General features: G+C 34.9%; 1 protein-coding gene across 1 annotated transcript in view; it reads right to left on the bottom strand.

The window, feature by feature from the left end:
• The window catches only part of LOC149806925 (phosphatidylinositol 3-kinase regulatory subunit alpha-like), a 393,140-nt gene extending 385,102 nt beyond the window's left edge, over positions 1–8,038 (bottom strand). Inside the window, exons 1-2 of the mRNA XM_089959790.1 lie at positions 7,968–8,038; positions 4,073–4,417 (exon numbers count right to left, since the gene is read on the bottom strand). Of these exons, the coding sequence (XP_089815916.1) occupies positions 4,073–4,385 (313 nt within the window). The 5' untranslated portion in view covers positions 4,386–4,417; positions 7,968–8,038. The remainder of the gene's footprint in view (positions 1–4,072; positions 4,418–7,967) is intronic.
• Positions 8,039–13,584: the final 5,546 nt, after the last annotated feature.

Raw genomic sequence — 13,584 nt, 5'->3', positions numbered from 1 at the left:
CTCAGAGGAAGCCACTTGTAATTTGGCGGTAAAACTTAGAGAGGAGATTCTAAGGAAAGACAAAGCTTCATAAAGGTCAGTAAGTTATTTGCTCGATTTTTGCAGAATATTACAGCATAGTAATTGTAATTATGTTTAGTATGTATACTTAATTACTATGATCATTTAGTATTTATAGGTTACTGCATTTGTATGGGAAAATATGAACGAGTTTTTCGGATGTAAATACATTACATCACACAAGATATTTATAGCGGAATATTTCATGGAAATTGATATACCTTTTTGTTCTGTTCATGTCAAAATGCATGCTTCTTCAAAACTAAATAAAAGCAACCAAAAAAAATAGTGGTCATGAAATGTGAAATTCAGGATTACAACTCCTGTCCAACTGCAAAACTTCCTGCTTTGATCAATCATCAACTTTGTAAAACCAGCCACACAAAAAAAAAAATGAAGTTTGATGATATTTCTTGCAGGCTAAGCGTGATCATAGCCACATTCTAATGCTCTTAAAGAGAATACATTCTCCATTCTTCTCAAAAATAAAATTATTCAAGCAGGAAATCTCTGCCAGAAAACCACTGAGGGCCTGTTAAGTGGTGAAAACTTTATAATCACAATTAATGCCATCAGTTATCACCCATCAGTGATCTTGTGAGTGAAACTAAAATGCTTGTGGATTTTTCTTTTTAAATCATGGCAGTGAAGCACAAGAAAAATACTTCTACCTTCTTCATTAAATACACCGGCTCATACCTAATCACAACTGCTCACATAAACATTTTCTTTCCCGTCTGAGTCTCAGAAACAGTCTTCCAGTGATGATCATTCCAACCAATCAGACTCCAAAGAAAAAGAAAGTTAGTAACAATTGTGAGGTAAAAGACTAAATCTCTTAAAGTTATAAGAAATCTAAAGCATCGGTTACAAAATACTGAATAAGTGTTTCCCTTTATTTAACATGAGGCAAGAAATCTTAAGCATCGGTTATAAAATGCTGAATAAGTGTTTCCCTTTATTTAACATGAGGCAAGAAATCTTAAGCATTGGTTACAAAATACACTGTACTGAATAAGTGTTTCCCTTCATTTAACATGAGAAAAGAAATCTTAAGCATCAGTTTGCTCCTCTAATAACAAACAATCCCAGCAGAGGTCTCACTAGGATTTTAAACTGGGAATCCAGGACTCCTAAGTTGGTAAAAATAGGAGTCCCACCAGCAAAAGTTGCAGTCCACTCCCCAAAGCATGTTGATGTGGCTAAATCTCCATTAAAATGCCAAGAATATCAGACACAAAACTTTGGTAGTTTGATTTATTTGTAATTATTTATAAAAAAAAATTTTAAAAATTATCTATGAAAATTTTATCATGTACAAATATATTCTATAACTACAATATAGTTCACTTTCATCTATGTCGCATTTCACAAAATTTTCTGATGCTTGGCTTTGGATCGTATCCTCGCACCAATAGGTTCCTCTTCTTTGACTGGCATTATTCGTGTTAAGGTCTCATGTTTTATTCTGGTCCATCAATTCGTCCTGATTTTGTTCTGCACACTGAAGCCTCTCTTGCATGCCACGGATGTCACTGGTGACACAAACACAATTGTAGTTAGGACTGCAAAGTCTGGAAATACATCTCTGTACTCTTGAAGCAGAGTTGTACAGGCTTCCATCAGTGTGCAGTTCAATGATTTTATGACTACCTAGCAAGCAGATGGTCTCTAGATGTCTCATGCCTTGCAAATGTGGAACTTTACAAATTAAAAGAACCAGTAGTTGCCATCAAGTTTAATTTCCACACTCCTTACACTACTGACATATAGCTCTTGTTTGTCCATCAGAATGAATTTTGTCAATCAAAGGAAAGTTTTTATTCCAAACTCTAAGCCAGGCATCATGCACGTTATTACACTTGGCAACTGTCCCATCTGAACTATCAGTTCTAGCAACTTTAGCACAGTTTATCTAAGTCTCAACATGTCTTGATTTCAAGGATGCATGCAATATTTATACGGCTACAATAAGAAATGAACACAATAACAGGGAGAACGCTGGGCTTCGCCAATGTTGCAAATGGCATTTTTTTTATACTTATTGGTGACAAAGTATACCATCCGGCGATAGTTTTGGTGACAACACATTTGGCTGATAAAAACTGTATATAGTGTTGGGTTTGAAGTGGAGAAATTCAAAGGTACCATGACAGGAAACTGCAAATGTGGATATAAAAATGCACTGGAATCTATTGTTACACAAACAAATCCTTGCTTTATATTGACAAACCACCTTAACAGTGCATTGTTATATCATAATCTGCTTACACTGATGTCTGGCCTCGCCACTGTATGCTGTAACTAGCCATGCAAATGACTAACTACAATCGACCACCTCTGAAGGTAGGAATGGGAAATGACTACAGCCAACCAGACGATGGCATTTTTTTAATAAAAATGAACCAGAAAAAATAGTTTTGCTGCAACTTCAATGAAAACTGATTACCTTTGAAGCACTGGTATATACTAAGTAAATTTTTAAAAATTCTGTCTCAGTGTTCTACAATTATCTGATGTTGCCACAACAATAACAAATGGGCATTTGTTTGGTCCTTCAAAGCGAGCCTTTAGCGGTGCCTTCAATAATACATGCACCTTCATACAAGCAAGCCAACAACCTTTGATCAAAGCATTTAAATAAAAGCACTGTGTAATTTTTTTCAAGGTGATTAGAACATATTTATTGTGTCGTGAAAGTTTCCTGGTTGCCAAAAAAGTCCATACAGAGAAGTCCTGCATGGGTGATTTTCTGAGTCACAGATAACAAATCTGTGACCAAATAAGCGTAATTAAGCATTTCTGAGATCTCTGCCCAGCTTCTATATCACGACTGTAAAACAAATGACTCTTGAGATTTTCATTGTGACTCTTTGAGATTTCGGGTTCAAGGGTCAAATGATCTTCAGTTTTGAAATCTACTGAAAACCCTGAGTTAAAGTGAGTACTGTGTTGTAGGCTAGATCACATTATACTTGGGTACATTGTATGGAAAAACAATCCAACCTGTATAATAGTATCCATGACCACATCCATGTTGTATCAGAGATCATATTATATATATTTATAGCAAGGGACCACCATAACAACAATATATAGTATTATTCACCATAACAATATACAGTATTATTCACTAAAACAAGAATATAGAATACTATTCACTATAACAACAATATAGAGTATTATCTACTATAACAACAAATATAGTATTATTCACTATAATAACAAAATATAGTATTATTCAATATAATATATAGTATTATTCACTAAAAGAATATGGCAATATTCACTATAACAACAATATATAGTATTATTCACTAAAATAACAAAGTATTATTCACTATAACAACCATATGTTGTAATATTCAATATAACAACAATATATAGTATTATTCAACATAACAACAATACAGTTTTATTCAATATAACAATATATATTATTACTTACCATAACAACAATATATAATATTATATAAAGTGATATATAGTATTATTCAAAATAACAACAATATGGTATTATTAACTATAACAACAAGGTATTGTCCACTATAACAACAATATATAGTATTATTATTCATTGTAACATCCATATATAGTATGATTTACTCAGAAAAAAGCAGATCATTTCACACATGTTACTGGTTGAATATAAAACTGACAGATGTGCTGTAACCCCAGAAATGCAATTTCTGCTTTAAATAATCATATTGTTAGAAACAATGTAAAAAATTAAGCATCCTTTACTATAATTAACTCAAACTGGTTTTGAGAAGCCAGTTAAATCAGACTTTGACTTTCCTTTATATTAAAACCACTCAAAAAATGAAAATGTCAGACAAGAATGATGACACTGCAAAACATGCAATGATATATCAAACATAGTATGGTTGCAAAAATTAAAACATGAAAATTAAGCAGTGACTCTTATCAATGACGCAGCTGTCCTTGCAAAAGTGACATGCCTTCCATTAGCTAAATGTTATTTTATTCAAAATAATTCAAACATACTTACCTAAATCCATGTATTGATCACTTTGCAGAACTGTCGGTTTTGGCGGTACAGTTGGTTTTGAGGCTGGAACTAAATGAACAGGTTTTACATAATTACTTGGAAACATCCCTTTTATCTTTTTTGTAACATTGTAGCCAAAGACCCATGACGGGTTTTGGCTCTGAGAAGATGGTACATCCTTCGCAGCTACTTGGATCTCATCACCAGGGTCAATTGGAATGTCACTGGAATTATCCTTCTCAGGATGATAGGCATACAAAACCTCATAAAGATACACCTCTCCCATGCCTGACAATGGTATCGACTTGACCATGGATCCCAATAACAACTAGCTTAAAGCTTTACCTGAAATTAATAAATTATTAATAAATAATTTATATAAACAAACAAAATAAGATGAAACCTGTCTTTTAAATAAACTTGGGCAATCATAAAACAGTGACCTTTGTGGTGAAGTCTCCTTATTAAACAGATGCTCTTTATATGGATTTTTTGCCCATGAAGGTCATTCTGTGATTAAAAAAAGTTTAAAGAATCAATCAGTGGATATCTCTTTCTGTAACTGAACTATTCCTTGAGAATAACTCTGTATGGATATATACTTTTTATGTTTTTATTTTTTATTTCAATCAATTGTCCTTACTGCTACTCAAACAAACTGGTTCACCACAGCTAAGAACTGACCAATCATAGGTCAGCAGTAATTCCTGATTAGACCTAATTAACTCTACATGCCTCAAATACCTGGACAACTTCAGCAGTAATTCCTGATTAGACCTAATTAACTCTACATGCCTCAAATACCTGGACAACTGACAAAGTTTCAGTTGCATTATATGGCAACTTTTAACATCAATATCCGTATTAAATAACATTAAGAACCAAATTTTGTAAAATTAATGTCTTACTTGAAATTCCATAAATTAGTTATAACAAATATAAAACTTAATATGCATATCATGTAGGAGTTAAATGTCTACTGCTGTAAAGTCAATTACCTTGGAATATATACATACATTTATCTTTTGATAATACTGATGCTGAAATCAAAGTTTAGTTTTCATATGAATGAGTAAGTATTAATTCTACTAATAAGAGATTTTCACAATTGAGTGAGACAGTTAACAGCTGTATCACACTGGAAAAAGAGAGTAACATCTGTATCACATTTGACTAAGAAAGTATGCACTCCATGATATTCAATTCATTATGGTACACACAACCAAATTTGACAAAGACAACTCTCACCAGAGTCCAGTGTTTGTCCTAGCCAGTTTTAAAAGGACACTTCACCATGCCATCCCTCAGTTGTGCCCTGCTCTCACTGGGAGTAACTCAGTTGTACCCTGCCCTCATTAGGAGTGACTCAGTAGAACCCTGCCCTCATTGGCAGAGACTCAGTTGTACCCTACCCTCATTGGAAGTGACCCTGTTCTAATTCGCCAGATATTGCATGCAGCATAGTACAGTATATGCATTCTGAGTTGATGTTGATGTTGATGTTGTGGGGTTTAACGCCATTTTTCAGCACACGATAGGCTATACATGGCGGCCAGTATGAATGGTGGAGGAAGAACCCGGGAAAACACCGGGAAGAACCACCAACCCACAAGAAGCTACTGGCAAGCTTTCTCACATACCCACATTGGCCGAATCCTAGACTCGAACCCACGCAGACAGAGGTGAGATGGCAGTGATGCATTCTGAGTAAAGCTTTATTTATTACTGACAGTACAAATAGTATCCTAAATGTACGGGGAGTGCATACAAATGCCACCACTAGCTGAGATGAAGCCCTTGGAAAAGATTTTATGTACTTAAAATGCCTTGACTGGCAGTAAGTACCCTGCCCTGAGCAGGGGTCTGGGGACGACAACAAGGCCCAATGGCAGTCATCTCAATCAAATGCAGCTAGTGTGTAACCATTATTGGTTAATTCTACTATATTTACCCAATACAATATAACTATTATCTTCTCAAAATTGCTGGTATCAGGAATTTAGATATAATCATAGCATGGATCCCCAACTTTTACAATAATTCCAACAAATTATTTAAGTACAAAAACCTTTAAGTGCCAAAATAAACGAGAATCTGATTTAAGAATTGGGCAAGATGTGTTGCATTCTTTAAGCAAAAATTTCTTATCATTGCATTGTTTATAGATGTTAAATATTTCTATTGTGAATGTGTTTTTGAAATGTGTTAATAGTCAATCACTAGACTATCATCTTACTGTGAACATTCATTTAAACTGTGTCAATAATCAATCACTGCACTTTGAACTTGTGAATGTTCATTTGAACTGTGTCAATAATTAATCACTATGCTTTTAGGATGATGTTAGCTCTTTGAAAAGCTGATAATTGATAATCTGATCATTATTTAATGCCAAAAATACATATTTGGTGTTTGTCTTTAGTGTATCATATATACATTGCTGTTTAGATCAGGGAAGACAATATCCAACAGACGTTTGCTCAGTTAATAGGCACACACAACTTCATGTAAACACGAAATATTGCAACAGTAAAGAAAAGTTTTTGACCCAAATTAAAAGTAATATGGATGGGGGCAGGTGACTAATCATGAGGATATGACATTGTAGCTAATGCCGCTACTGCATGGTTTCGATTAGCTCAGATGTCACAGCCTCAGCATGGTTGAGGCTACGATCTGATCCTATACCGTACAACACAGCAAATAAAACTATTGTCAAAGACAAAGAGATGGCTGTAGTTAAAATTTACTATCCAAAGAGAGTTATGTTTTTCACAAAATCTGACTAATTATAAAGTTATTAAACCTATATCCAGTGAATCATATTGGTATGTTTATGCTATAGTACCTTGTCCACCATGAACAAATACAAGAGATTCTTGTAATTCATTTTCAAAATAAGGCTTGCTATGCCATATTTGGATGTTCTATGATACATTATTTAATGCATGTTTACATTTCAAAATAATGCAGCAATGTCCTTACATGACACACGAATTAAAAATTGCTGAAAATGAAAGTAGTTATCAGTACAACAAATATGGCAGATGAATCAAACAAAAAATAATCATATAAAGGTAAACAAAATTGTACATGTGTTTCGACAATGATACGCAGCAATTCCAGTATTAAATCAGAGGAATATCTAATTTCTTTTAGCATGTGAAAGGAAAATATTTTATAGTAGGCTGAAAAAAACGTTGAGTGTGATTCCTATCCCACTGCTCTGTTGATGCACATATGCTTATGTTAGTACCCCATCCACAAAGTAGTGGTACTAATATTAGTTAATTCTGTTTTTGATACAAAATTTACTCCAACCTTACACCCTAATATAACTGTCCCATTATTGATGGGGCCGATTATTAAACGAGGGGAGGGGAGAAAACAAATGTTCGGCTCTCCAAAAAATAAATATATCAAATAATTGTAGTTAAAAAATAATAAAATTATCTTGAAGTAACATAAAAAAAAATATCCGGTCTCGAAAAAAATACCAGAACTCCTGCCCCCACCAGAAATTAAATGGTCGGTCCTTAAACGGTCTGTGAAAGGTCGGAGGAAATTATTTCCCCCCTAAATTTTCGGTTCTATAATACACCCTGTAAATGGATATATCAATCACATTTATTTCGACTTTAAACATGCTCTCACAATTTTCAAATACAACAATGCAACTTAAAACAACAATAATAATAACTTGAAGAAAATTATAAAACTTAAATCTTTGTGGTCCGAACACCCGTTTATCACTTCCTGTTCGAGGGTCAGTAAATTTTGAGATTTGCAACATCAAAATTGCAATTATGTGCAATAACAACTAGCAAAATGGAAAGAAAAGAAATAAAATTGTGCAGAATTATACGTTTTTAGGGGATACATGGACAAAAATTACCACAAAAATAGTGTTTCTTCACCCTCACGACATACAGGAAATGAAATCAATCGCCATCATATGTAACCGGTGTATATGTAACATTTTCTAGTGTAAACATTCATCCTAGATATTCTCTCTCTCTCTCTCTCTCTCTCTCTCTCTCTCACACACACACACACACACACAGGTGTATATTTCAGGTATATATTTTATTGTAGTGTTTATCTTTATTTTAATCAGATGTAGATCCAGGAGACTCAAAACTTACATTTTTATCACAAAGGAGACAATTAGGTCCAGCCACTGGTATAAAAATAAAATTTCTTTGTTATTTAAAAAGGCATCCTTTCCATGACATAGAAAACATTTTTTGCTTATATTTCAATTTAATTTCATTTATAATTTTTTTGTTTATTTTGAGGAAAATAAACTGGCTATCTACAATTTTTTTTTGTTGCTATTCTTGTAAGTTTTGCAAAAGAACAAAACGTTTCGTCATAAGGAAAATGTTTTCCAAACATATCAATTATAATTTTTTAATTTTGAGAGGATTTTTTGTTTCATTTTGTTGTTTTTGGGGGGTGAGGGGTGGGGTGCTAATGTGATATGCTGAAAGTTTTAATTCAAAAGTCGATAAATGCCGACACTGTGCGGGAAATCTGGAAAACCCAAATCAGACTTTTGCTAGTATTTCGAATGCTGCTAATAAAAAAGTATGGAATTCCATATCACAAGAAGAAGAAGAAGAAGAAGAAGAAAAGAATATCATGATGATCAGGATGAAGAAAGAAAGAAAGAAAGAAAGGAAGAAAGAAAGAAAGATACAATGTACAATACAGGTAGATTTCGACTATAAGACTGACTCGGTATGACTGAACTCCGTCTAGCCGATCTGCCTCTCTCATTTAGTTTGGATATGTAGGCATGTGCATATGCGGATGGTATCGACTTTAAGTGTGAAAAACCCAGGGGACATATTTGGAATTCGGTTAAACGGACTTCTACTTTGGCATTTTTACAGTTTAAAATTGAATTTTGAGGATATACAGCTTTAAAACTGACGGATCTTTCTCTCTCTCTCTCTCTCTCTCTCAACACAGTTAAGCGATCTGCACTTTACTTCAGTATAGCAATTCTTGAGTTTGAATATCATCAATCTTGTCAATAATACCCCAAATAAATAACAACCTTGAAAGCTTATATATGACGTCAACTTACCCATTGTCTCTAGATGTAAATTTCCGCAATTCTTTTTCCAAAACAGTAATATTTCCTCTCACTTTTCTCAGAGACCCCACATTCTTACAAGAAGCTTGATAATATTATTTGATCTGCATCAGGTAAATGCATTAGGCAACCACAAAAAAATTAAATTTGTTCTTTCAAAAGATTACATCAGCAAAATTTACGTTACTTGCATCCGTCCAGTCTTTGAATATAAATCTGAAGTGTAGTTAGAATAAAGTTCTGCTGATTCAGAAAAACCCTAGCGTACCTAGGTTAGTTTTCTCTCTCACAAAACAACCTTGTACAGAGGTGCTTTATTTTAATATAAGCTTGCCGGATTTTGCAGAGAGAAGAACTGTTATATTTAAAAATACAAAAACATTTTTCATTTTATAAATCAACAACAATGTCCAGATAATATCACAGAGGTATGTTCACCTTAAATGTTAGATGTAATATTATTCAAGTGAAATAATTCAAACAGTCACATTCCATTTATATGTCGCATGTCACTGTTTAAAAATTGCTCTTTTACTACTTTAAACCATCACCAGCACCATAACATTATCAAAACATAAACTTTCTTTAATAACAAAACGTATTTTTTTTATCACTCTTCTTACCTGTCCTGTGGTGATCGTAGAACGACTGTTTATTAGTAGGACTGAAACATTAATGAGGACTCTTAATCCAAATAAAATTAATAGAAACTTACTATCTAATCTCTCATGTTCCTTTGGTTATCATATCATGGGCGCCCACACTTAGTGCCCCGCCCCCGCCCCCCCCCCCCCTCGGATTTCACCTCTAAACATGTTTTGGTCTACATCCGTAAAACTCGACAGCTGATCACCATATGTTTGCCCCACCACCACCTTCATTCTGCTTCCCCGCCAGACACCACACACACACACACACCCCACCACCAAAAGCCACTGTATCCTATAGAAAATGTTATATCTGACCCCCTGTACCTTCTGTATCCAATCAAAAAAATGACAACTATGTCAATACAAAAATATACCTTATGAAAGGCAACACATGCATTATTTAACATTTTATGTATTGATGTCACGACTCAATTGTTTGGAAATGATTTGCGAACCACATTTTATATTAATGTAACTTATTTTTTGTTTGGAAATGATTCGTGAACCACTGAACAGTATGTCCATATTAAAACAAAAATGGGTAAATTCATTATCAGACCTAGACGATGTACTTGTCTATATGTACCCGTCTAGAACTATTATTTTCGTTAACTTACATTGTACTTATATTTTGTCGGCTTATTCTTTGTGTTCTTAGCAAGTGAATTTAGCTTCTATTTCCTCGGCATGGTATAGCAAAACTTGTGTTAAAAGTGCCATTAAAACTAATTAAATAAATACATTCATATTATAAAGTCATTATGCACATTCCATATACACATAATTAGAAATGTTGAAAACATGAACCATACCAACTGACCCGACACCTTATCTTGTACATGAATGTACATCTGAAATGGATAAGTACTGTTCTTTTGAATGGGATACAGTTTCTTGATAGACAGTAAAGTATTTAAACCAAATAAGACGTTTGAAAGAGTTCATTTAAATTATGATGCGTATATTCACCGGTATATTCCCACGAAATCTCTTTCTCAAGTCATTCCCAGTAACCCAGAGTGGTTTCATAATAATGCTATTCTATGAAATCACCACTGGAGATGTGTCTTTGTTTCTTCTTGATTTCTATCCTTCCTACTAATTTTAAAGTTGTTTTAAACAGATTTTTTGTTTGTTTTACGCATTTCATTTTCCACTTCGAAAGGACGAGCGTCAATATACGATAGCGCCAACTCGGAACGCGTTCCTTACGGACAACTTTTGTCAAATTGACCTTTCATCAGATTTGTATAATTTCGAGTCTGTTTTTTTTTTAATTTAAATATATGCAATGTTTATGTTTCAATATATGCGAAAAGTATTATTGCTTTGATACATCTATTATGCACGTGAAAGAAAAGTAAGCGCAACGTAGTAACAAAAATGTAAACGTCTTATTAATCACTTTGTAGATAACTATTCTATTTCGTTCAAAACTGTTACAAAGTCAGAACTAAACATCAGCTTTATAAGTTTATAATAAAGAATGATATGTTTCAATATTCTTAACAAAACCAAGAAATGAAACATGTTCAATTATGTCACAACGATATATATACCTCCTTAATCCGCGTTACTGTCCAAATAGCTACGACGATGTGGGAAATGTCAAACTTCAGCGTTGATTAAAACAAAAACAGACGCACACACACAGTGAACTGCACGCCATAGTAAACGATGTTAACATCCACACTTCTCTATAACATGTTATTATCATCTTCATCAGTACAACTGAAACCTCCTCCTCCTCCTCCACCACCACCACACCCACCACCCCTCCTCATCATCATCTATACCATTTCAATAAAGTTCAATAATGAAAAAAAATAATTTTGAAAATATGAATATGATACTCTCTCTCTCTCTCTCTCTCAAACAAACACACACATATTTTATTATCCGGGATTGGTTTAAACGGTGATTGATTGTATCATTATAGTTGTTGGTTATATTTTGTCTGTTATAACTTATATATCATTTAGTTTTAACCATTTAATACATGCATGTGCAACCTACGGCCCGCGACCTGACTATACACTTATTTATATTATAGGATATGCATTTAAAAATTCATAATCCGGTCCTCGCCCCGAAGGAAGTTGCACATCCTTCGTATAGTACATGCCTTATCGTTGTGTATGCAATTTTCCGTTTCTACAATAATATAGAATGAGTTGTCTCCCCTTGCGCGGCTAACCATCAACTCGGAAGAAGCATCCTCTGCCTTTTCTGTGAGCTCAAAACAACTAATGCATAAAGCAGGTTGATTTTGACTTTGGTCACAACAATATTTATTCTAGAGTCACTACATTTGTTTGAGTAGTGGTTAAAAGCAATATTTCAATAAGATAGGCTTTTGCAGCTTGTATTAATATTTGACACCGTGTGGGTTTTGCGAATAGTATTAATTGAAAATACAGGTTTCAAGGGATGCAGACAGCGTTTCGCGAGTAGCATTTAATGTTGGTCAATGTAAGCATTTGGCCATCAGTGTTAATTACAACCACTAGTTTGATGGATCGCAAAAACAACATTAGTGACTAACTTCGACATTAGTCGCCGACAGCTTTTGGCGACTAGTATTAATTGCGAACACTCGTTTGACAGGTTGTAAGCAGAGACTAATGTTAATACTAGTCCGTGTCAGCGTTTGGTGTCCATTAACGAAGGGAGATCTAGATAGCTGTAAAATTCAGCAAAATGTCGACTTTACATCATCACTAGTCGTAGAAAATGCTTGGCGACTAGTATTAATACCAGCCGAAGATAACGTTTGGCGACTGGTAATGTAGAGAGGGTTTTGTGGTCATTCATATGTTTTTGTTTGACTGCAAACATCCGGACGTTGGTGAACGTATGTCACACCCCTATTAGAGAAATGCACTTCTCTAAACCCTTTATCTCAACAACAATTGCCCTCGTACAATTGCTCCTGGCAGAGAAATCCTCAGAGCCCTGCCAATCTGTGAGAAAAGGAATTTGGAGCAGGTAAAGGAGATGGCGTTGACAATATCCCCTCCCGAACCCCCCCAGCTCTCGACCATCATACCACTCTGGGTATGATATTGGCGGGGAAGATGCCCTGTTTAATCAGCATGCCATGCATCCAGAGGCTCAGCGCAGCGATGCGTCGTCGAAGATCATTTGAAAAAGATCGGCTGGTTTAATTTCTAGCATGATTCAGCCCAGCATCGAGCACCCCATTTCAAGGCTGGCGAGCACTGTCCCATGGTAAACAAACGGTTTCCTAATTCGCTGGAAGATATTTACAACAGGAAACGGACCAGTCTAAAAATTCACTCTTTTGTCCGGCTATACTCAGCCACTAGCAGTTATGCTCGGAGAAACATATTGCTATTCCATGCATAAGAGGTTTTAACAGCAGACAGGGCCCTCACGCTCCAAACGTTTCAACATTAGGTCTAAACCAGTAAATGGAAAGATAAAGGAGGATACGCAAGGGTGACTGCCAAATTTACAACAAGCAGTGGGTCTTTAAGGGGTTTGCAATTAGGGCCGTTTTTGCGTCCTTGTGCATCATGTCTGCAAGCCTGTTTACCGCCTTTGACACTGCCTGGATGTTTCGCCCTCGTGACCCTGGCAGCCATCTGGGCGGCTGTGTATGAGGCAACGTGTTAGCTCCGTCAGAGGTTCCCTGACAGTGTGTTGCGTGGGTTCTTTGTGCAGTTTTATAATTATCTGCGTCAGTAAGGAGAAAAGCGTTGCGCCATAATTAAAATATAGGTGACTGGCAAGCT

Source organism: Sinohyriopsis cumingii, chromosome 1 (genome assembly GCF_028554795.1).
Source record: "Sinohyriopsis cumingii isolate HCF-2022 chromosome 1, ASM2855479v2, whole genome shotgun sequence".
Lineage (NCBI taxonomy): Eukaryota > Metazoa > Mollusca > Bivalvia > Unionida > Unionidae > Sinohyriopsis > Sinohyriopsis cumingii.
The sequence above is the reverse complement of the archived record's forward strand: the minus strand, read 5'-3'. Positions and strand labels throughout refer to the sequence as shown.